Below are 25,866 nucleotides of genomic sequence, written 5' to 3'. Positions count from 1 at the left end.
CAACTGCACACAGGTTAATGCTAGGACCAGGAGGCTGCAAAAAGGTTGTTTTGAATGTCAAACATATGAATTATGAGCTGTGACTAGAGGTGGGGGAAATAATCGATTTTTAGATGCATGGCAATTCGGACATGGACAATTATAGAATCGTAGTCCTAAGAGGTTCATTAGGTCTTCAAAAAAGTATGCAATTAGTTATTGTTATAGCCAGACCTGTGTGTTTACTTCCATACCTTATGGTTTCGGCTACAACTATTGCCTTCCTTAGAGGGTGTCGAATTGTGAGGTGCCCAAAGATTCCCACCTCCAGCTGTGACTATCATAAACCTGCCCAACGACTATGTTTTTCTAAATGTATCTACTGCCAACAAAGTAAATATTACAGAAAAATACAAAGAAGCCCTTAAAACACTCCCATCATCATTCTTGCAAACTTCCTCAAACCCTAAAAAAAACACTTTCCTTTGCTTTCCAATCCACATCCACAAAACCTAATACTCACATTCAAGTTACACTATGTTGACTCAAGTAAGGCCCCGCGGTGGACCAGAGGTTAGCATGTCAGCCTCACAGCCAGAGGATCCAGGGTTTGATTCTCTATTCAAACATCTGCATGGTGAATTAGGGACTGTAAATTGTCCATAGGAGAGAAGGTGTGTGAATGATTGGTTGTATAGGGCTTGAAAGTGTGACATGGAAACATTGCATTGTGGGTCTTGCTGGACTCTGATAAGCGTATTTACATGGCAGAATACAAGATTTTGTGCTTAAGTTTTGTTTTACATCTTTAACGAGTTCAAAACATGGTGCAATCGTGCAGCTTTGCTTCAGAAAAAAAAAGGATTTGGTGAGATTTTCCTTATTTCCAGCGTGAAAGCAAAGCTGAGGGAAGTCAGGTTATGAAGATAATTAAGAGACGGCCAATAGCCTGGATAGCAGCCATGAGACAATCAAACATGACTTTTAACGCCATCATCTGGTACGTGTGTTCACTGCATTTTCAGACTGGTGAATTTCAATCAAAGCGTGTTTTATTCATTTACACACATAGGATTTAGTAGACTGTTAGCGTTGGCCAAGCTGGCTGCCGGTGACAAACAACATACAGTATTTTGGAAAAAAGCATGTTGTCTGTTTACTTTTAGTCTTGGGAAAGCACAAAAATGAATGAGTATTATTTTTGGAGCAGTACCGCAGTGATCAAAGTATTTAAGTTATAATAGGCTTGTTTTGGGGGAAACCCGCTTATGAAATGAGCCTGGGCACCCTTACTCCATCTCTTACACATTAGAGCTGAAAGCCGTAGATTATGCACAATTTGAATGGAGGACAATGAGACTTAACCTCTTAAGGCCCAAGCTGTTTGTTGACATGCTTTTTTTATTTCTCTTTGCTATTTGGGCTTATTGGACCCTAATTAGAATAAAAACTAAGAATCATCCTTTGATATGATGTACTTAGTCCATAAGTACATAAACGTGTACTTCATGTGTAGTGACATGCCAATTTTTATTTTTACACTTTTTTTTACAAATTCCATTGTATGTTATACTCTTCTGACACCACTAGATGGCAGTATAAGTGTCCACATAAGGGCCATAAGACCCCAATTCAGTAGTGTACACAATTTTGGAAATAAGAGCTAAAAGGTGTTGTCCACGCATGTGGCCTTTAGAGTTAACAGACTTTACATTCTGAAAACCTTCACCAGTTTAAAAAAATGACTATCGACAAAATCTATGTACAAGTTTGGCTTCGACAATGGCGGCAGTTTACTCAAATCTCTTGTCCATTGGACGGGCTCATACGGATCAACTCTACTAATTTGACTTATTTTTTCGAGGTAGCGAGCCTTTGGAATAGGATACAGTTTATCTCAGTGCGGCCCCTTAAATATTTTATTTTGTACGATCCATTTTAATACAGTTTGTTGCTTTCTCTCACATTACCATGGGTACAGTACAGCCATGTACCGGTAAACAAAACCTGTGTCCAGCAAAAATGGCTTCCCAGCACCCAGAATTCTTTGTGAAATCCCATGCCCTTTCGAGCCCTATATGTGCCCTATGGTTAGTCGGGGTTTACATAGTACCTTGGTTTTCACACGCTCCACTTTTTGCTATAATTCCATTTTCAACGTAAAATTTCACCTGAATTTTGTCCGGTTTTCGTACGACCAAACATAAACTAGGTGTATGAAGGTGGCACATGCGAGGCTCACCAACAAGACTGAAGGTAAAAGCTCATACATTTCATTCATAATTTATGTGTATTCCCCATTGTTTCTGTCTGTATAATTATCCTCTATGAAATGTGTTCATATTTTTGGGTCATTGGATTTACACTACTGAACTTCTTATGGGAAACATTGCTTTGGTTTTCGTATCATTCAGTTTTCATCTGACCTTTTAGAACAGATTATTGACAAAAACCGAGGTACCGCTGAATAGAAAATGTACGGATGGATGACTCAAGTATTGGGATACCGTCCTTAATCTTAATTTTTCACCTTAACGAGACTTTTTGGACGATTCCATCCTTCCGATTTGGGGGAAAGCTGCCTTCTGTTCCAAGACTGTTTATGCCAGTACTCCTACTTATCCATATAGTGTATCTTCCCCGTTTCACACACATCCAGAGCCTCTCAACAAGCCATTTGGGACACACGCTAAGGCAAGGGTTTCCAAAGTGGGGCTTGGGGACTACCTTCGGCCCGCAGCTGGATTTTTATTGTCCCTCAGGGTGTATTCTATTCATAAAACTATACTTGAAAGAAGAAAAAGTTGAAATACTGACTGGTTGAACAAGATAACACACTAAGCGGCCACTGCATCGTTTTTTGTATGCATCTCTCAGCAGAAAACGTTTGGACTCTACTGCACTAAATAAATAAGTAGAATAAATACAGCTTTTTTAAGTCAACATCCCTCAGATTGGCTGATAAACATAACCAAAAATGACCATTGCTAATAACCATTTACTTACGACTTTGTCCAGGGAAATAATGAGAATGGATGATACAGAATTATTTTTCAACCACCTTAAAGATAAGTGGGAGTTATATTCCTGTTGCTCCTCCCACTCTTCGTTTGTACACGCTCGCAATATTGATGAGGTTAACAATTTGCCAACACATGTCGACATACGCTGACCCATTTTTTGTAGAAATTATCCCTTAAAAGTTTATGTCGACATAAGTGGTTGACTATAGTAAGTATGTGGATGTTGACCTAAGCGGGGCCTTTTTGTAATGAGAAGTAAACGGTGGACCAGTACTAGATAAGTGGCTCGACACAAATTTACATTTTAACAAATAAAAAGTTAAACGAAAATAAAAAAGCATTGTGCTTTAAAATCATGTCTTAAAAGGAGGACGTGCATCTAAACAAGTTGACATAAACTGTAGGTGGAAGATAGGAAATAGAAGTTGGGTTCTTGTTATGGGGGTGGTCCTCTCCTCAACAGTCACCTGAACGTGGTGTGGCATTTACAGTGACTTTTGTGCATCTTTGTTTGAGGTTTCCCCAGGGTGGTGGAGGCAATGCCAGCGAGGTGGGGTGAGCAGGGAGCGTTGGGCGACCTGCTGACTTTCCCGCTCGTGCACCGATCATTGCCGGGAGGCTGTGGTTGCGCCTCAGACCATCTAGTAGGCTCCCGCCGCCTGGTGACACAAAGGTGGCCGAGTCCTGGTGTGACTCAGAGGCCTGGTGGACCTTGGTAAAGCCCAGGTGACGCAGTCTCTCCAACAAGCTGACGTTAAGCGGGTCCGGGAGTGGCCCACGTGCCTGGTTTTCCTGTAGTGGGCTGGGTAGGTCGGGATGAGGGGCACGGCCTAGATTCAAGCCATAAACATCTTGCAGAAACAGCTCCGCTGGCCTTGATGCCAGAAAATTGTCAACAGAGTGCTGGCGGTACTCCGGTGAGTTTGGAGGCGTACCTGGGAGTAAGCGGAGAAGAGGCCGCTGGGGCATGGGCTTTGGACAGGATTGGGGGGTTTCTGTGGAGACTTGTGCAGAAATGCCTCTCTCTAGAACCAACTTGGCCAAGCCACTGGCAGCCACAGCAGGGCGCCGAGTTTGGAAGGAGTCTCCAAGACTGAGTCGGCATGGAGTCAGAGGGGTACTGGGTCCAGTCCTCATAGAGCTGGGTGTATTGGCACCGAGGCACGACTGTGAGCTAAGAAAAAAAAAATACATGTTATTTTTAAAAAGATCCTGACTATGACTATAGGCACACGTGTACTTACACTTGGGACCTGATCTAGTAAGATCCAAATACTGCGTACTAAACAGCGTGTGCAAACTATAAAATTGTGTGTACTATTAGTGGACCTGTGTTGTGGAATTTACTCAAACTGCATGTGCAATTAATAACTGGTGCAGACCGCCCTATTTAAACAAGATTTTTGCATGTGCGATGCGGCTTTCACCATGAGGACACTCATTTATTGCAGATACAGGTTACTATAATGCTAACTGTGGCGTTTTGCTATGTTTCAAACATGCGGCAGACATGTGACACTTTTTCTCGGCATTTTGGAAGCAGTCCTGTAGTGTATTCACAGCGCTTCACTTTTTCCACATTTTGTAATGTCACAGCTTTATTCCAAAATGGAATACATTCATTTTTGTTCTCAAAATTCTACACACAAAACCCCATAATGACTATGTGAAAAGGTGGGGGGTTTTTTATTTTGCGATTTTATTCAAACTAAAAAAATCACATGTACACAAGTGTTCTCTGCCTTTGCGCAATACTTTGTTGATGCACCTTTGGCAGCAATTACAGCATCAAGTCTTTTTGAATACGATGCCACAAGCTCGGCACATCTATCTTTGGGCAGTTTCGTCCATTCCTCTTGCAGCACCTCTCAAGCGTCATCAGATTGGATGGGAGATGTTGGTTTTCATCCAGGACGTCTCTGTACATTGCTGTATTGTTCTTAGTCTAGTCAGGGAGGTGATCAAAAACCCGATGGTCACTCTGTCAGAGCTACAGCATTCCTCTGTGGAGAGGAGAACCTTCCAGAAGGACGACCATATCTGCAGCAGTCCACCAATCAGGCCTGTATGGTAAAGTGGCCATTTCTTAGTAAAAAAAAAAATGCCAACATGTACCTGAAAGACTCTCAGACAGTGAGAAACAAAGTTCTCTGGTCTGATGAGACCAAGATTGAACTCTTTGGCGTGTATGCCAGGCATTATATTTGGAGGAAACCAGGAAAAGCTCATCACCAGGCCAATACTATCTCTGCAGGGAAGTGTGGTGGTGGTGGCAGCATCATCCTGTGGGGATGTTTTTCAGCTGAAGGAACTGGGAGACTTGTCAGGATAGAGGAAAGAATGCAGCAATGTGCAGAGACATCCTGGATGAAAACCAACGCTTCCCAGCCAACCTGATGGCGGTTGAGAGGTGCTGCAAAGCGGAATGGGCAAAGAGGAATGGGTGAAACTGCCCAAAGATAGGTGTGCAAAGTTTGAGGCATTGTATTCAAAAAGACTTGAGGCTGTAATTGCTGCCAAAGGTGCATCAACAAAGTATTGAGGAAAGCAGAGAATACTTATGTACCACACATGTGATTTTTTAGTTTTAATAATATCACAAAATAAAAAATAAAAACACCTTTTCACATCTTTATAATGAGGTTTTGTGTGTAGAATTTTGAGGACAAAACAAATGTATTAATTTTTAAATAATGTTGCATCATAACAAAACATGTAAAAAGTAAAGCACCGTGAATACTTTCCGGATGCACTGTACAATGGAACCCACTTTTTAGCGCGCTGAAGGTGCGCCCTTGGAGATGCTGAAACTAACTGCAAACGTGCGATGGAATTTTTTTCATAGTTATAAAAAAGGAACTTAATTAAAAAAGGCTAGCAGACACCCAAACGCATCAATTAAATTTGTTTTAATCAGCCCCTTAAGTTATTCAGCAGCTATAAAATTATCAAATAATATTGCTGAAGAGATAGTAGGTCTGATATTTTTGACAGATCATACTGTATGTGTTGGGAAGCATACACAGGACAAAGCTTCAGGGCAATCACCTCCTTTCTCACAGCTATTTCTGCACGACTAACAGTTTGCACGTCCTTTCTAGACGTACTAAATAAAGACGCAAACCGGTTCCCGCAGTACAGTCTTAGTCTTGATAAATCACTGTGTGTGCTAAATAATTAGATTTGCATTTTCTCCTTCCAATATTGTGGGTGTTCTGATGATCAGCGTATATCCCTAATAGGAAACCCTAAATAGATTGCACTCTCTATTTTGCTCACCTAAGAGATGCACACAAATTTAGTGCATCAGCTGTGCGTGTGCGATTAAGTGTGCACATGTTTTAATACATGCAAACCTTTGGTAGATTAGGCTCTTGATCTTTTATGTGCATAAGTGTTTGAAGTACGATGAGAAGTACAGCATAATGCAGTGAACTGTCAGTACCCCGAAACTGCCTTTAAAACGTCAAAATGGAAAGGGCGTAGTGATGGACACTTAAAACCAGGGACAAATTTGGATTGCAGAAGTGGGGAGGCCACAACTTGTTTACGAACTTGGGCGTGGCCTGTTCTTTCTTGTGATATCAGATATTGGTCATTTTCGTATTCATTTTCATTCTGTATATGGTTTCCGTAATGCTGACAGTATTCACCAGATTTTTCAAATTGTTAAAATTTTTCAGCAAGCAGTGCAGTGTCATCTGCATATGTCAAGTTATTAACGTTTTGACAGTTTATAGAAACGCCTCTCAGGTTTCAATACATTTTAAAGGTTTGTTCACTTCAGTATAGATTCTAAATAGAATACATGGTTGTCACACACGTCTCTTTTCGAGTATTGCATTAGAAAAGCAGTCAACACCACACTGTCAAAGTTTCCGCATTCAAGAACTAAATGCAGTGTACTCAGTATACAAAGTGTACCGACGGAAGTATTTCCTTTGAGACACAGAAGTTGATATTTTGATGAAGACTGACCTTGCAGTGACTTGTGTGATGTCACTCGGGTGCAGGATGCGACACATGGTGAATGTGAAGGTGGAGAATGTGGAACTCTGACACTTGACTGGATTTTGGACTGCAGACAAACAAGAAATGAACATAAGAATAGATCTAGATTTCTTGATACATTGAGTGACTGAGCCAAATCATTAAGTAGTAGAATGGTGTACATTTTATGACAGTACTTCCATATACACACATACAGTTGTGGTCAAAAGTTTACATACACTTGTAAAGAACATAATGTCATGGCTGTCTTGAGTTTCCAATAATTTCTACAACTCTTATTTTTTTGTGATAGAGTGATTGGAGCACATACTTGTTGGTCACAAAAAATATTCATTAAGTTTGGTTATTTTATGAATTTATTATGGGTCTACTGAAAATGTGACCAAATCTACTGGGTCAAAGGTATACATACAGCAATGTTAATATTTGGTTACATGTCCCTTGGCAAATTTCACTGCAATAAGGCGCTTTTGGTAGCCATCCACAATCTTCTGGCAAGCTTCTGGTTGAATTTTTGACCACTCTTGACAAAATTGGTGAAGTTCAGCTAAATTTGTTGGTTTTCTGACATGGACTTGTTTCTTCAGCATTGTCCACATGATTAAGTCAGGACTTTGGGAAGGCCATTCTAAAACCTTAATTCTAGCCTGATTTAGCCATTCCTTTACCACTTTTGACGCGTGTTTGGGGTCATTGTCCTGTTGGAACACCCAACTGCGCCCAAGACCCATCCTCTGGGCCGATGATTTTAGGTTGTCCTGAAGAATTTGGAGGTAATCTTCCATTTTCAATGTCCCATTACTCTCTGTAAAGCACCGGCTCCATCGGAAGGAAAATAGGCCCAGAGCATAATAAATACTACCACCACCAAGCTTGACGGTAGGCCTGGTGGTCCTGGGATTAAAGGCCTCACCTTTTCTCCTCCAAACATATTGCTGCGTATTGTGGCCAAACAGCTCAATTTTTGTTTCTTCTGACCACAGAACTTTCCTCCAGAAGGTCTTATCTTCATCCATGTGATGTCAGATGAAACAAAAATTGAGCTGTTTGGCCACAATGTTCGAACCGCTCCCACAGTGGAGTGTTTTAAGTCTCGTCTTAAGACCCACTTTTATTCTCTGGCTTTAAACACTATGTGAGTTGTGTGGTCCTCTGCGTTTTTAAATTTGTATTTTTATTTATTGCTTTAATTGGTTTTACCCTTTAAAAACGATTTTAATCATATTTATTTTTATATTGTTTTTATATTTATTTATTTAGTTTTTATTCAGTCTGGAGCTAAGAATAGTATTTGAATCTTGTTTTTAATATTTTTGTGCAGCACTTTGGAAACATGTTTGTGGTTTAAATGTGCTATATAAATAAAGTGGATTGGATTGGATTGGATAAAATAAAAGCCGTTTCAGATGATGCATGCATATGAACCGGTTGATGTCGATGGCCCTCAAAACTGTCAAACTGACGTTGACATAAGCGGTTGTCTGTCTGTCTGTCTTTCCCATGACTATCAAGTCGTCGGGGGGATAACTGCGATGAATAAGCAGCCGGTCTGCGCAAGTTCCCACGGCCGTCAATAGCTCTGGGGTCGACAGGTCCGTCCATGTCTTGATGTTGTCTGTCCAGGATTTCCGTGGTCTTCCTCGCTTCCTTCCACCCTCTAGTGTGCTCTGCATGATGGATAGGTGGCGCTTCAAGGCAGCCGCAGTGTTTGTCGTCGGCGTGCGCCCTCGATTTTTAAATGTGTTTTTAAGCTGTCCCGTATTTTTTAATCGTAACATTTTCAAGGCAACGTGCTGGGAACAATTTCATGCATAAGTGTGTGGCCATCGGTAGGATTCAAACGAGATGGAAGGACTAAAAAATCACAAATACCCTCCACACTTCCTAATGAACTTGAAGAGACACGCAGCCCAGCTGATTGGAAACATAAGACAGACGCTGAGAAGCACTGGAATAGCCCGCAAAAGAAGCCGTGCGCGAGGATCTAAAGCCAGAAAAAACAGGCGGCAGAAAATAACAGTTACAGAAGGACACAGACCGAGCCCCATGCAAAGAAGAAAAAGGGTGAGTCTCCTGGCTGAAATACGCTGTGTTAAACCTGACCGAGAGAAGCCGCGCATGCCGAAGTTAACTCTCTGCAACGCGAGGTCATTGATAAACAAAACTGACGAATTTGAACTGTTGCTGAAAACTTTAGATGCAGACATTGGGTGCGTTACTGAGACGTGGGCGCACAAAAATATTCCGGATGAATCGTTGTCAGTCAAGGACTACCAACTATCTAGGAGAGACAGAAATGGAAAAAGTGGAGGGGGCGTGGCTGTGTACTGTCATGAGAGACTGCAGGCAAAAAGAAGAAGGGACCTGGAGAGTGATGACTTTGAATGCGCATGGGTTCAAATACAACCGCGCCGGACCCCAGCAGTGTCTCAACCATATTTGTGGGAAACCTATATCACCCACCATGGGCAGATAACAAATCCTGCCAGGACCAAGTCCTGGAGTATTTAATAACCACCATAAACACAATTAAAGCGTCTTCCCCCCATAAGGGGCTATATTTATGTGGGGATTTCAATAAACTGCCCACAAAAATGATGACCTCCTCTCACCCCGATATTCGGCAGATAGTTAAACGTCATACACGTGGACAAGCCACCCTAGATCTGATTTTTACGAACATGGCTAACTTCTACAACCCCCCAACCACCCTTGCCCCCCTAGGTGCAAGCAACCACAAGTGCTTGGTGCTGAGCCCAGTGAATACAACAGGGCAGAAACAACAGGTGAAGAGGAGGAGGGCTCGATTAGTGACCACAGAAAGAAAAGAGGCTCTGTCAACATGCATCGCTATGACTGACTGGTCTGCTGTCTATGAGGCTGTGGACATCACTGCCAAAGCAGCAAGTTTTAACAACTATATCCAGACAGCAATGGACATATGCATGCCTGTGCGACTGAAAAAAATTACAAATGCGGACAAACCATGGATGACAGAGAAAATAAAACAGGCTATAAAGAAAAGACAAAAAGCCCACAATAAATGGGGGAAAGTGGGAAAATGGAGAGAAATCAGAAACTCCGTCCAAAGACTTATACGCAAGGCGAAGACTAGATATTATAAAAATGAAATGCAAAACCTAAAGAAAAAGAACCCCAAGGAGTGGTGGGACTATATAAATAAAGGACTAGGACGCGCTAAATCATCAACTGATGGAACAATCAAAATACAAGAAGTTGAAGAGGACAAAGCTGCAGAAGCCCTGAACAACTTCTTTGCAGAGTCGTGGACTAAAGCAACGCCCTATTGTGTCTATCTCCTACCAAGAGCTACACCAAGTGACATCTGTAGCATAGGTGAGATGAAGCTAGCCCTCACTCGGCTGGACCCCCAGAAAGCAAGTGGGCCGGATGGCATTCCCACCTGGCTGCTGAAATAACATGCAGAGGACCTGGCACCGGTCATCACACATCTGGCCAACTGCTTTTTCCAACAGGGGTGTGTCCCCGATGTATGGAAAGAGTCAAATGTCTGCCCCATACCCAAAGGCCAAGACCCTGGCTCAATCTCAAACTGGCGTCCTATCTCACTAACTTCTTGTGTGGGGAAAACAATAGAACGTTTTGTGTTGAAAAAGCTTATGCCAACCGTGCTTGACGTGTGTAAAAATCAATATGCATATCTGCCTAAGCACAGTACTACAACGGCTCTAGTCAGGGCAATGCACACCTGGCTTACCGAAACCGACTCCAAACCAACAATGGTGAGAGTACTGTTGGCAGATATGTCGATAGCTTTTGATGTAATTGACCATGGGATCCTGATGCAAAACATACTGGACCTAGGACTGTGCCCATATCTGACAGCCTGGCTACATAGTTACATCTCAGGAAGGACACAGAGAGTGGTGGCAAATGTAGCTCACAGCCCCTGGATTGAAGTTACATCTGGGGTGCCACAAGGGGGTGTTGTCTCCCCATATGTCTTCCTCCTTTATATGGCCACCCGGGATGCTGTGTTTGAGGACACCCTTGATATCGGATATGCAGACGACATCGGGCTATCGAGAGCGATCCCCATATCCGGCATCATGTCAGACACAACGATGTGCCAGAAGGCACAAAGGCTGGACGAATGGGCAGCAAATAAGAAAATGATTCTCAATGGGAAAAAGTCGGTAGAACTCCGGATATGTTTTGCCCGAAATCCATCACAACCTCCTGCACTGATGTTGGGGGGACAGGAGGTCCCTGTCGTGGAAACAACAAAGTACCTGGGTTACCACCTCGATCAAAACCTGACTGGAGATGTGCACATCGAGAAGGCAATAAAAACCGCCTCCAAGCGGCTGCACTACCTCACAGTCATGTCGAGACATGGACTACCTGCAGACGACCTTGCTACCATCTACACCACTCTCATCAGGCCGTGTCTGGAATATAGCTCAGTGCTCTTAGTGGGCTGCTCCAAAAAACAACAGGCAGAGCTAGAGCGAGTCCAGAAACGTGCCTGTAAAATCATTACGAGGAGAGCTGGAAACATCTCACAACCCCTACCATCACTCCAGACCAGGAGAGAGGAGGCTGCAGTGAAGCTGGTCAGGGATATGCATGATGAGCAACACCCTCTGCATGACCTGCTACCTCCAACACGAGGCAGCCGCACTGCCAGGACATTGAGGAACCAACATAAGCTGGCTGAACTAATACAGTCATATACCAGAATGCTAATAGTTTCCATGCTGCTGTTGCCCTGAAAATGTTTTTATATAAAATACTGTCTGTTCTTTTCATTTTTTTTATTTTTGTTTGTTTGATATTAATTGTAAAGTTCAGCTGTTTTTTCAGTGGGGCCCTGGCTCCACTACAAGCATGAATTAATAAAGTCAAGTCAAGTCAAGTCAAGTCAAGTCAAGTCTTGCACAGGGTGTCGTGGCGGCATGTGTGGCCGAAACCAAGCTAATTTCCTTCTTTTAACTGTTGCCAGCATGGGTTCTTGGTGACCAACGAGACTTTCGACTTCACCTCGCACATACTCATTGGTTTTGTGTTCGTGGTATGTTATCTTGAGTATTCTTCTGAGGCATTTGTTTTCAAAGACTTGTATTTTACGTTCTGATTCTACCAGGAGTGTCCAGGTCTCGCATCCCTACAGTAATATTGATGTTATTAGGGATTTGTAAAGTTTGAACTTTGTCTTGAAGTTGATGATGCTTTTCCAAATTTTGCTTAGTTTGGTCATTGCTGCTGTTGCTGTGGCGATTCAAATGCGGATTTCTGCAACGCATGTGGCATCTTTGGCCAGTGTTACTCCGAGGTATTTAAATCTGGACACTTCCTCCAGTTGTTCATCATCCATCATTATGTTGGCCTTTGATTTGGCTGTGCTTACCTCCATTCTATTGTCACCAGCTGCTGTGCATAATTTGTTTTTAAGGTCCTGCAGTTCAGAGTTTGAGCCTGCCATAAGGTCGCTATCATCTGCAAAACGTAGATTGCAGATGGGCCTGCCGTTTATTGATATTGTAGTCTGGTGCTCGTGTAGGGCTTCCTGCATGATTCTCTCTAGGAATAGATTGAACAAGATGGGGCAGAGAATACATCCTTGCCTGACACCTACTGTGGTTCAGAACAACTGTCCTATTTGGTTGTTAAGGAGGGCCTGGGTGAATTGTATGAACCCGTTTTTTGATATTGAATTCTTTTAGTGTGTGCCAGAGCCCTTTGTGCCATACACGATCGAATGCCTTTTTGAAATCAATGAAGTTGTGGAACAGGTCTCTCTGATGTTCGATGTGTTTTTCCATGAAAAACACAAGCGGTTGTAGACATATCCAAAACCAAAACTATCCATGCTTTGCACATATACTGGTACATGTGACTTTGTCGAGAGACATAAGCAAATGAGTGATGTAACGGAAGTGGCTGTGGTAGAATCCAAGTTAGTACTGCCATGCTTTTATTTTGAGCTTCAAAATGTTATGCTTAATTTGGAATGAACAGCAAGCCATTGTGTACACATTTTAATGTTATGTAATTAGAGAGTTATGTTTCTGCTTAGTGATAATGACGTTAACAATAACACAACACATGTTGACACAAACAATTACATTTTTCACAGAAACCGATTTTATTTAAAAGTGGTCAACTAAGTAAGTCAAATTAAGCAGGCACTTTTATTGGTTTGTCGACATAAACAAGACTGACTTAAGCAGGTTCTACTGTATTTGCATTTGTACTTCAAATTGTATATTTTGGTCACACTCTGTTCCATGTTGACTTTAACGAGCCATAAGAATATAAAGAACTATCGATAAAATAATGTATGTTTTATACATTAGTAAGTAGTTAATTTTAAACATAATTTTATATTATTTTGTCATTAACATTGTATATTAACTTGGTAGTAAATTAATGAACATTAAATATGAAGTGTCATTTGGAACCCGAAAGACTTGTCTCTTTTTAAGGAGAGCAAGTTCCTTATGACCTTGCTCTCTTAAGAAAGATTAAATTGCCGTCACAACTCACAATACTACAACAAAATTTTGACATTTACCTGAGGCAGATGCACTTGATTGAACTGTTGCTGTGGACACGTCTGAATAAAGGTGAGTTGATGAGCTGGAGGTCTCAGCTACATTAGAAGACAATGGCCGGACCGGAAGGAAGGAAGTGGCAGGAAGATGTGTGTTTGACGGCATTCGGTCTTTCTTTTCCTCCGGTGTAGATGAACAGTGCACTTTGAAGACAATGCCGCCTTCTTCCTCTTCTTCCTCCTGCTCTTTGCCTCTCTCGGCTGCACCTTTCTCCAAGAAATCAGCCTCCCCTTTCTCTCCCTGCTCTTCATTTTCTTCATCTTCTTCCATGTCACTGAGGCGGTAGACAAAATCCTGGGCAAGTGGGCGGAACCCCTTGGTGACAACGCCGGGGTGTGGGTCTAGGATGGTGGCAAGGTGGGGTTTGGCAAGCTGCTGCCAGTGATGGAGCGTCAGTGAGCCTGAAGACAGAAGGTAGAAGGTATAAACACAAGCAGGTAGACGAGGTCAAGTTCTAGCTCTTGGTGGTTACCCTCGATGGGCTTGACAATTTGAAGCTTCTCTGGTAAGAAGGTCCTGAAGAGGCTGGAACCTACAGAGAGTTCAGACAGGTTGGAAAAGGAGGAGAATGCACTGCTCATTGTTGAGCTGCAGCTGCTTCCCGCCTCCTGAGCCTCTGCCTTTGCCAGGGACTGGTGCTTCTTCTCCCGCTCTGCCTTGAAGAACTGGTGTTCAGACAAGAAGTTCTGCCGTCGCAGTGACAAGCGACGAAGAGCTTTTGTGAGGTCATTTCCACCTGGAGAGCCTGGCTGCCCCATGGGAGCCTCGTCCCTTTCAAAACACAAAAGTTTGATTGGTAAAAACATAAAAATACATCTTGTATGGTTTTTATTGGCTCGGTCTTACCCCTGAGAAGACTCGAACGGCTGTGTAGTCATCACCAGAGAGTTCTGACGAGAACCAGGAATTGGGGGGGTGGCCGAACTTGGCCGGGATGTTGAGGCGTTGACGGAACGGACTGTCTGGAAAACTTTCTTCTGGGAGATTCTGGAGTTGAAGGCCCATTAGATATTAGACTGAACATGAGTAGCTATAGCTACATTACTGCATCAAAGCTACATACTACAGCAGTGACAAAAGAATGTTTAAGTGAAACCCGTTTAAGACATGTCCCGTTTATGTTGATTAAGTGATGCGTGGTTTGAAACATTCAGGAAGGATCCACAGTGTTATTGACACTGACACCTCACCCTTCGCACTTTCTTCAGCTCAACACAAAAAAGATTAATCAACAAGGTAAAGTGGATTTATTTTATTTTTATTTTTGTTAACTTTAAGGAATTTTGTGATTTCAAACTGTGATTCCACCACAGGGCTAGTGACATTGTGTGTCCCTGTGGCAGATGCATAGGCAGAGGGACAGTGCAGATGTTATTTATTTTGCTTTGTTTTTCAATACAAAGTTCATCCATCACCCCTTTTTCTATTTTTGTTTGATTTACAGTACTGTATAGCACTTTATTTTTGTTTGATTTACAGTACTGTATAGCACTTTACATTGTGTTTAAAGAATACAAACTTTAAGTGAAATATGGACTTCTGACGAGGCTGGAACCCATTACTAATGTTTACATTGTTTCTTACCGAGAGATTTACTTCAATGTACAAACTTTTTTTATTTACAATAACCATATATCATAAATTCAGGTTTCACTGTAAATAGTATAAAATAGGCAAAAAAAATATGTTGTTAAGATTATAAACTAACATTCATATGCAAGTGCAATAGCGTCCGTGAGCCCGTGAATGTGACAGGTTGAGTCCTAACTGTGTGTAAGTGCGGGCAGAGGAGGTGGCTGCGAAATGTTGTTTTAGGCAGTATTTCATACACTTGATGAAATATCCACTTTGCAAGTATTTGCTCTGTTGTCATCCCTTCTCGTGAATAACTCAGCTACGTTTGTGCCACAGGTAGGCGCCGTGCCTATGTCATGCGAAGGACTCGATAAGGGAATAGTTAACAAAACTGGCAAATGATTCCAAGGAATCGAAACATTGGGAACCGGTTCTCAACAAGAACAAGTTTTCAATTCTCATTTCTAATCATACTCCGGAAAGTAAATCGTTTTCACTAAGGCTGTCAAAGTTAACGCAATAATAGAGCGCTAACTATAATTCCCTTTAACGTTGCTAATTTTTTTGACGCGCAATTAACATGCACGTGTCCTAACCGAACCACCGTTCCATTCCGTAGCATGACAAAATGTAGCTGTGTTCAGTTACTGTTGAGCTACAAGTGGGAAAAAAGAGCGAGCAGAAATGGACAAAGAAAAAATTATATTATGGAAAGCCCAGGTCTAAAGCCATGGCAAGTTGCTTTCCCGAGAAGACAAGACCATTTTCATCTACGGTCGCAGTGAGACGTCATCGCTGGAGTAAATGCCTGCTGGCACGCTTCTATTCAGAGAGGTGAAGCTTCATTTCTGTGTGTGGATTACAGTTTAGTGCATTGATAACATCACATGTACAAACCCCCTTTCCACATGAGTTGGGAAATTGTGTTAGATGTAAATATAAACGGAATACAATGATTTGCAAATCATTTTCAACCCATATTCAGTTGAATATGCTACAAAGACAACATATTTGTTGTTCAAACTGATAAACATTTTTTTTTGCAAATAATCATTAACTTTAGAATTTGATGCCAGCAACACGTGACAAAGAAGTTGGGAAAGGTGGCAATAAATACTGATAAAGTTGAGGAATGCTCATCAAACACTTATTTGGAACATCCCACCGGTGAACAGGCAAATTGGGAACAGGTGGGTGCCATGATTGGGTATAAAAACAGCTTCCCAAAAAATGCTCAGTCTTTCACAAGAAAGGATGGGGCGAGGTACACCCCTTTGTCCACAACTGCGTGAGCAAATAGTCAAACAGTTTAAGAACAACGTTTCTCAAAGTGCGATTGCAAGAAATTTAGGAATTTCAACAACTACGGTCCATAATATCATCAAAAGGTTCAGAGAATGGCCGGAAACCAACATTGAATGACCGTGACCTTCGATCTCTCAGATGGCACTGTATCAAAAACCGACATCAATCTCTAAAGGATATCACCACATGGGCTCAGGAACACTTCAGAAAACCATTGTCACTAAATACATTTTGTCGCTACATCTGTAAGTGCAAGTTAAAGCTCTACTATGCAAAGCGAAAGCTATTTATCAACAACATCCAGAAACGCCGCCGCCTTATCTGGGCCCGAGATCATCTAAGATGGACTCATGCAAAGTGGAAAAGTGTTCTGTGGTCTGACGAGTCCACATTTCAAATTGTTTTTGGAAATATTCGACATCGTGTCATCCGGACCAAAGGGGAAGCGAACCATCCAGACTGTTATCGACGCAAAGTTGAAAAGCCAGCATCTGTGATGGTATGGGGGTGCATTAATGCCCAAGGCATGGGTAACTTACACATCTGTGAAGGCACCATTAATGCTGAAAGGTACATACAGGTTTTGGAACAACATATGCTGCCATCTAAGCGTCGTCTTTTTCATGGACGCCCCTGCTTATTTCAGCAAGACAATGCCAAGCCACATTCAGCACGTGTTACAACAGCGTGGCTTCGTAAAAAAAAGAGTGCAGGTACTTTCCTGGCCCACTTGCAGTCCAGACCTGTCTGCCATCGAAAATGTGTGGCGCATCATGAAGCGTAAAATACGACAGCGGAGACCACGGACTGTTGAACGACTTAAGCTCTACATAAAACAAGAATGGGAAAGAATTCCACTTTCAAAGCTTCAACAATTAGTTTCTTTAGTTCCCAATCGTTTATTGAGTGTTGTTAAAAGAAAAGGTGATGTAACACAGTGGTGAACATGCCCTTTCCCAACTACTTTGGCACGTGTTGCAGCCATGAAATTCTAAGTTAATTATTATTTGCAAAAAAAAAAAAAAAGTTTATGAGTTTGAACATCAAATATCTTTGTAGTGCATTCAATTGGATATGGGTTGAAAAGGATTTGCAAATCATTGTATTCCGTACAGAATATCAAAAGCATTTGTTCAGGTAGAATTCTTATCAAAGATTACATTGCCAAACATCTTTGACAATCAAACCATGATCGTAACAAACCACGTTTTGTGTTAATGCGCAAAAATGGTATCTAAATACAGAAGTGTAACTTCTCTCCTCACCTACTCAGTGGCCTAGTGGTTAGAGTGTCCCGAGTCATACCAAAGACTATAAAAATGGGACCCATTACCTCCCTGCTTGGCACTCAGCATCAAGGGTTGGAATTGGGGGTTAAATCACCAAAATGATTCCCGGGCGCGGCCACCGCTGCTGCCCACTGCTCCCCTCACCTCCCAGGGGGTGATCAAGGGTGATGGGTCAAATGCAGAGAATAATCTCGCCACACCTAGTGTGTGTGTGACAATCATTGGTACTTTAACTTTAACTTTAACTTTGAATGCAAGTGCTTCTACAGCAGGAATTGTAATTATGCGGAGGATATACCAGTAGGTCATTTGTTTATTGTCATTAAAAGAGGAACTGCATTTTTGGGGGAATTTTGCCTCTCTTTCACAGTCGTTATGAAAGCCATGATGACGGATGTATATTTTTAATGCATTTAAACTCGTAAATAAACGTAAATAAAAGTCTGATCACAGTGTCGCCAATTGGAAATCCTCTATTCCGCCTATAAAACCCAATAAAAAAACATCAAAAAAGTGCCATAATTTTTCCATTTACATTTTGTGACTTAAATATTAAGAGTATTAGTGATATTGTTATTATAAGTGCTAACTTATAATCACGATCACGAGTTATAGTGCCAATGTTGACATGATCAAGTGATCAGCTGCTTCCTTGCTTTCTTGCTCGTCAAACTTTATTCTAGATCAGGGGTGTCCAAACTTTGGGCATTGGGCTAACACATTTGGCCAGGGGGCCGAAAGCCGACTGCATGCAAAGTAACTATACATATATACAGTACATACAGTACATATATTTATACACATATATACATATATATATATATATACACATATATACATATATACATATATATATATATATATATATATATACATATACCGGTATATATATATATATGTATATATATACACATACACACACACACATTTATATATATACACATATATACATATACAGAGATATACATATACACATATACATACACATATGGAGGTGTTTAGATGTTTTTTAAAGAATAAGGCGGCTACCATTGGCTCCATTGTATTGTAAGCAGACTTTTGATCACATTTATACTATTTAGAAAGCATTAAAAAATGAAAAGGTATGTGTTCTTGTCTTACATAAGGATTGTGAATGATAGGCAAAATTCCCCAAAAAATTTGTGTTGAGCTGTTTAAAAAAGTGTTATGTTTAATAAACATGTCATTAAAGTAAAAAATTGTGCAGTCATAAGTTTAAAAAATTCTAATATATATGTCTATTGATGATGATAAATTGTATCCATCTGCATTTCAACGCAATTAATTTTGAGTTACCTATGAAAAAATGCGACTAATCACGATTAAATATTTTAATCATTTCACAGACCTAATTTTCAATTATTCGATGCTTTGTGTGTCTTGGACAATAAAGATTCTTAAATCCTTTCGGCTCTATCCTCATATTCGCATATGCTTTATACTACTGTGTTTACTGTGAGTTAGGGCAAACACAAATCTATTCATGGCTGTCCAAATGTAATGTCACTTGGCCGACATTAATAAATGAATGTATGAAAAACACTACAACATCAAAACATCAACATTCATTTATCTTTGGGACACTTAGCTAAAAAAGAGTTTTAACAGCCTTGTTATAGACAACAACTGAAGGAATTGTAATCTCTCGTTTGGGTAGTATTCTGCGCCTTTTTACCTTTGGTTTTGAAATTCAGTTTCTTCTTCAACACTTAGCTCCTTCCTCATAGTACCTTCAATCTCTGCAGCAAGCGAATCCTACACACACGCACGCACGCACACACACATACATACACACACACGCGCACACAAATACATACATACATACATACATGTGTAGGCATTTCATCAGAAAATCATGTTCTTCAAACAGAGTTCTTATATTGTTCTCTCACCATGGGGAAGGAGCCATAGGCGAGGTGCTGTCGCATCCCAGAGGAGGGAATATTTTTGTTGCGAAGCTCCCTAATCTCTTCCTGGGACTCGTGGAGCATCTCTGCACACTCTGCATTCCTCTCGGCCAGATCATTCAACTACATCAGCATAGAATTTTGAAAATGGCGCTAAGTAAAGGCATCCTTTAGAAGATGAATGTGCATTTGCTTAACATACTACCTCTGCTGTGAGCAATCGCTGGGCGTCTTTAGAAGCCTGAAGGTGGATCCTCAACTCCTCTTTTTCCAAAGCGAGCTTAACAACATTGGTAATAATGTGACTGAATATTTTGGACTGAGATATTTGTTGGCAGGAATTTCTTACCTCTTTGACTCTGTGTTGCAGCTCCACAATCTGGGAGAGCAACTGAGCAATCTCCTCCTGGTGTCGGATCAGCTCCTCGTTCTTCTGGGACACTTCATCAGTCAGAGAAACCATCTGGCTGTTGGACTCGCCTAAAAATACACAGTTTAAAATAGAAGGCTGTTTACCTTCATCATGGCAGTCATGTTTTCATTGGAATGGTCAACTTCCCGGCAGTTTTTAAATCAGTCGAGATTTTTAATGATGGGTGGCTAATGGCCCAATGTTCCAATACAATTGATGACAAATAAAAAGTATTGAGACCTAAAAAAGGTATCTATAATGAAAAATATATCAATACTAAAGCTTTGTATTCAGAACGACACTTCTTTTCAAAAGTATCGACAATATTATAGAATAGAGCTTATTTGTGTTTATTTATCTCAAAATGTGGTCTCTTTTCTATCTCTTTGGTATTAAAAATGGTATCGCATATTAAATATTTCCTTAGAATCGGCATTGATTTGAACATTTTAGTAATGTGACAACCCTGGCTGTATCTGACTAGAAAATGCACCGGCGGCATAGGCAACCCTGATGTATCCTACTGGCCATCTTCTTCTACAGTATAAGTACAGTAAATACAGTATATGACATTGACAGAGGTCTGTGCTTTATTGATTAACACTTATTTTCTTTATAGTGATTAAAATATTGTTAAGCAACAACTCTAATGGTGGAACTAACACTTTTGGCACAGTACTGTATAAAGTACCACACAAAAGTGAGCACACCCATGACAATTATTGTTTTTAATTAGGGGAAATAAATCATTTATCCAACAAGCAAAAACACCACACGTAGGTTATGTGTCCATCCAACACAAATATGTATCATACTCGTAAAAGACATGTCCCACAAACACTCTCTTTCATTCAATATTCATTATGCCTGGCCATGGGCAAGCAACAAGAGATGGCATCAGGTGGACTGGATGTGTTTGTTTGTAGAGAAATGTTGAGTATGAATCAAAAAACAGCATCATTACAGTCAAGCATGGAGGTGCACAAATTCTGCTTTTGGGCTTTGTTTTTTCCTGATACGTGTACAAGAAGACTTTATTGCATTGAGGGGCTGATTAATGGAGCCGTGTACCAAAGACTCTTGCTTACCAACAAGGGTTTCTACACCAAGTCACAGTTGGTTTATCGATTAAATATTTATTCAATTCAAACAACCAATATCTACTGTATAAGATGTATTTAAGCATTTTTACCATTCATATCTTTGTAAGGGAGTTAAATTACAAAATCAGCTATTTTCCTTACTGTAGCTTATAGACGTTTTGCTTTAGCATTGCAATACAATTGTGAAATAAAGGCTGCTCCAAGAAAAATGTAAAAGCCAAGCCGTTACTGTTTTTATAAATCTTCACATATCTCTTTCAATTGAGAAATGCCTACGGTCGAATTTTGTTGTGGCAGCGTCATTGTCTGGAGATGCATGTGTGCTGCTGGCACTGGGGAGTTGCGGTTCATTGAGGGGAACATGGATTTTAACATGAACTGTGACATTCATCAGCACAGTTTGCTCCCTTGCCTTTGGAAAATGGGTCGCATGGCAGTTTTCCAACACATACACGCCACCAAACACACCTCCAGGATGACAACTGTAAAAATGTTTGTTTTGTTTTTTTGTTGACCACTGACCAAAAAAATAATGAACTAACTAACTAACGAACAACTGACTCGTGTGTGAGTCAAATACTATGGGCATGTCTGTAATGTTTGCGTGCTCTGCACACATTATATTTGCGACTTTAGGAAATGTGTAGATCATCATTTTGATGAAATAAAATAAACATTTAAACAATTGACTACTGTTTAAGGGAGACAAAATATTACAAATAATAGCACAGTAAAGTTTTGCCAAATAGAATTAGACTTTTTGTCAGATGTAATAACTCAACTAAGCTGATACAACATTGATCTGGATTCAAAATCAATTAAAATTCAATCCCACTCAACCAAAAATGTAATGAAACAAAATGTAAACATTTGAACCGTTAAAACATGGAACTCACGTAGCTCCTTGACACAGTCATTCACAAGCTGCTGCTCCTTCTCCTCATAGGTGATGGTGTCCCTCTTCAGCTGGCAAGCCTGCGGTCCGTAATAAAAGAACAAGTCAGCCAATCACTACATCACACACTAACACTCATGTCCTGATTCACCACCTACCTCAGACCTCAGAGTCAGGTTCTCCTCTTCTAGCTCCTGCAGTTTACACTGCATTGACTCCAGCTGGCTGAGTGCGGCAGCCGCGGCCGTTCCACCCATTAACTGACGCTGCCTCACTGGAGTTGACGCGTTGGAGTCAGCTTCACATTCCTCCGAGGCATTGGCCACCATCCGCAGCAACTCATCCTTCTTACTGAGCTCATGCTGCAGCTGGTGAACCTGGTCATAAGGTAGGTGTCATGGCAAATAACTTTAGAGCCTTTATTGAGCCAAACCACATACTTTACATTAGAAAAAAAACATGGCAAACCAACAAGTGTGCCATAAAACATGATGTTGTATGAGTGACAAAAGGTAGCTACAGAAGTTAATTAAGTACCTTCTGCCATCTAGTGGTAGAGCATTACCTGCCTGTCACTGTGCATTGCTGGAATAGATAGATCAACGAAAACATATTGCTTGTGGTAAATACACAATTTTTTCGGATCAATGGGGTAATTTCTCACAGAACGCCTGATGTTACCTAACGCCACACACACTCTAGATTCTATTTCTGCACACAATGTCAGCCTAGTTGTTAGAGTGTCCACCCTGAGATCGGTAAGTTGTGAGTTCAAACCCCAGTCGAGTAATACCAAAGACTATAAAAATGGAACCCATTACCTCCCTGCTTGGCACTCAGCATCAAGGGTTGGAATTGGGGGTTAAATCACCAAAAATGATTTCCGGGCGCGGCCACCACTGCTGCCCTCACCTCCCAGAGGGTGATCAAGGGTGATGGGTCAAATGCAGAGAATAATTTTGCCACACCTAGTGTGTGTGTGTGTGTGACAATCATTGGTACTTTAACTTTTAACTTACTGGTATATGAATATAACACAAATGCACATAATGCATTGTGTGAAGTCAGCGTAACAAACACCTGATGTTATCTAACGCCACACTGCTCTAGATTCTATTCCTGCACACAATGTTACTGGTATACGAATATAACACGAATTCACAAAATGCATTGTGTGAAGTCAGCGTAACAAAGTTAAAAGGTCTTGAAAATTATGGAGAAGAGCATGGGCTATGTATGTATGTAAAAATTGTGCAAAAATGTGTTGCTTTTTTTACTGAAACACTTAAATCCTACGACACATATCACTTTAATGCAAAAGATATTGCAGAAAGAACAGAGCAAGCACCAGCTGACAAGAAGACAGCTGACATCTTTCAGAGCCAAGATAAGTAAGCCCTGTATGACCAATTTAAACACTTGCTGTAGAAATGTTTTCAAGACATTAAAAGTGCTTGAGTTAACAAAAAGTACCTCATCAAGTTAGATATAGTCAACTTGAATTTATGAGTTAAAGCCTTGTTGATATTGGTGTGTATACTGTCAGCTCAAAACGCAGCATGAAAATATTATTTTTGATATTGCACTTTGAAAAGAAATCATAAGTTTGGGTGTGTAGGTAGTAGCCTGATAGAATATAAAGTTTATTTAATTTAATGTTGTTGTTTAACTACACCAGGGGTCTTCAACAAAAATTTTGATTAATCCTGATACAGAATATTTTCTCATGCAAAGGTCCAATTGACCACTAAATGGTAACACCCGAATAAGTTTTTCAACTTGTTTAAGTCGGGGTCCACGTAAATCAATTCATGGTAGAATAATTTATTGAACACAGGTCCAGGTCCGTATACGACGGCGTCTGTGTCTGGACTGGGATTGCGTTCCACCAGTTTGTGATCCCTGAACTACACACACGTACAGGAGGTATTCTAATTGACTCATTGACCAAAATCTATTTGAATTTTTTTTTTTAATTGCTTTTTGCGTTCAAATAAAATGTAAACAATAGCAATTAGTAATGTATTTCACGGCCTTTTATTTTATTTTTTTTTTTTTTAAATCCGCCCCATGTTTTAATTAATGGAACCTGAATAATTCAGTTACCTTATTTTTGCATTATTGTTTTTGAAATATTCTCACATGATTGATGAATTAACACACTTGAAAAAACAAAATTAAAAACCTGTTTCTCAAAATAGCCTCTGAATATACCTGGTCAAGAGCTTGTGCTAGCTGTTCCTCCACTGCCTCATTGCGCTCCTGCAGCAGGTGGTTTCTCTGAAGAAGCGACTGTCCGATCCGAGCAGCCAGCTCCAAGTCTCTGTCCCGCTGGCCAATTAAAAAGCAGAACATATGCGGTGAACGGATGGATTCGATGCAACCAATAAGAGGAAAAAAATTGCCGACACACATTGATGACACCAACCTCGGCCAGTAGGTGAGTGACCACTTCGATGTCATTGTAGGTCTTGGTCATCTGTCCAACACGATCAGAACTGAGGACTGGTGAGAGAAAGATTATTTGTAGGAATACACAATGCAAATGGCACTGACATGCAATGTAGCATAATCATGCATATACGTATAACATCAACAGACTAGGGATGTAACGATTAACGGTGTAAATGATCAAATTACAGATAACAAATACAGTTTCAAATTTAAATTTTCGTAAAACCGTGATTGATTACTACACTTTGAAAATCTCCCTGTGTTAGTACTCATTTCCTGAAAAGCAGTTAGCACGCTAATTGCTAGCTAGCTTAAATGCTAACATGAATACAAGATTATATACATACGGTACTGTACATTAAGGTCTTTCCTTATTACAAACGACATACCCCTATCATAACTTTAAATGTTGCCTTAATCATTAAGAAACAAGCTAAAACTTTTACCAATCAAACAAAAAAAGATAAACATACTTAAACACTCAAATAACAATAATATGGCTCTTTAGAAGACAGGCCAATATTTAATGTTTCTTCTGCCGAGGAAACTATATTGTGTGTTGTTTATTTTTATTTTTTTTTCATAAAACTTGTTTAAAATATTTCCATGTGTCTATAAGTACACAATACTGTGGTAATTATAATAATAACTGTGATACTGTCACAAAAACCGTGAGATTAAATTTTCATATCGTTACATCCCTTTAAGAGACACTTATATACCAATTCAGTTTCACATTACAGCTTCTAAAAAAAGATATGACCACAAGCAATATGAATTAACTAATTGCTAAAAATGTTACATATATTAGGGGTGTAATGGTACATGTATTTGTTTGATTTCTCAATACGGAACCTTTTGTTTGGTAAAGAGCGTACCGATTTCCAACACAAAACACATTAATTAAATGTGAGGTAGTGACAGGTAGTGGTAATCATGTAATTTGTCTACTTGGTAAGCAAATATAGTTCAGCCAAGTCTTTGGTCAGGGGTTGTTATGGGTAGCGACAGTGACAAGGAGAAGCCAAAGCACTTGGCCTTCTCTGGTGAAAAACAGTCATGGTCAAAAGTTTACATACACTTGTGAAGGACATAATGTCATGGCAGTCTAGAGTTTCCAATAATTTGTACAACTCTTATTTTTTTGTGACAGAGTGATTGGAGCACATAATTGTTGGTCACAAAAAACATTCATTAAGTTTGGTTCTTTTATGAATTAATTATGGGTCTACTGAAAATGTGACCAAATCTGCAGGGTCAAAAGTATACATACAGCAACAGACATTATCAATT

At 40.4% G+C, this 25,866-nt stretch overlaps 1 protein-coding gene across 1 annotated transcript in view; it reads right to left on the bottom strand.

The window, feature by feature from the left end:
• Positions 1-1,009: 1,009 nt before the first annotated feature.
• trak2 (trafficking protein, kinesin binding 2) overlaps positions 1,010-25,866 on the bottom strand; it is a 38,623-nt gene continuing 13,766 nt past the window's right edge. The window contains exons 4-16 of the mRNA XM_061978117.1: positions 24,548-24,624; positions 24,334-24,450; positions 22,278-22,496; positions 22,121-22,199; positions 20,059-20,189; positions 19,915-19,989; positions 19,695-19,832; positions 19,478-19,557; positions 14,459-14,599; positions 14,085-14,383; positions 13,573-14,013; positions 6,981-7,080; positions 1,010-4,176 (exon numbers count right to left, since the gene is read on the bottom strand). Of these exons, the coding sequence (XP_061834101.1) occupies positions 3,459-4,176; positions 6,981-7,080; positions 13,573-14,013; positions 14,085-14,383; positions 14,459-14,599; positions 19,478-19,557; positions 19,695-19,832; positions 19,915-19,989; positions 20,059-20,189; positions 22,121-22,199; positions 22,278-22,496; positions 24,334-24,450; positions 24,548-24,624 (2,615 nt within the window). The 3' untranslated portion in view covers positions 1,010-3,458. The remainder of the gene's footprint in view (positions 4,177-6,980; positions 7,081-13,572; positions 14,014-14,084; positions 14,384-14,458; positions 14,600-19,477; positions 19,558-19,694; positions 19,833-19,914; positions 19,990-20,058; positions 20,190-22,120; positions 22,200-22,277; positions 22,497-24,333; positions 24,451-24,547; positions 24,625-25,866) is intronic.

The sequence above is a fragment of the Nerophis lumbriciformis genome, linkage group LG01 (assembly GCF_033978685.3).
Source record: "Nerophis lumbriciformis linkage group LG01, RoL_Nlum_v2.1, whole genome shotgun sequence".
Classification (NCBI taxonomy): Eukaryota; Metazoa; Chordata; class Actinopteri; order Syngnathiformes; family Syngnathidae; genus Nerophis; species Nerophis lumbriciformis.
Note: the sequence above shows the minus strand (reverse complement) of the source record. Positions and strands in the feature narration are given on the sequence as shown.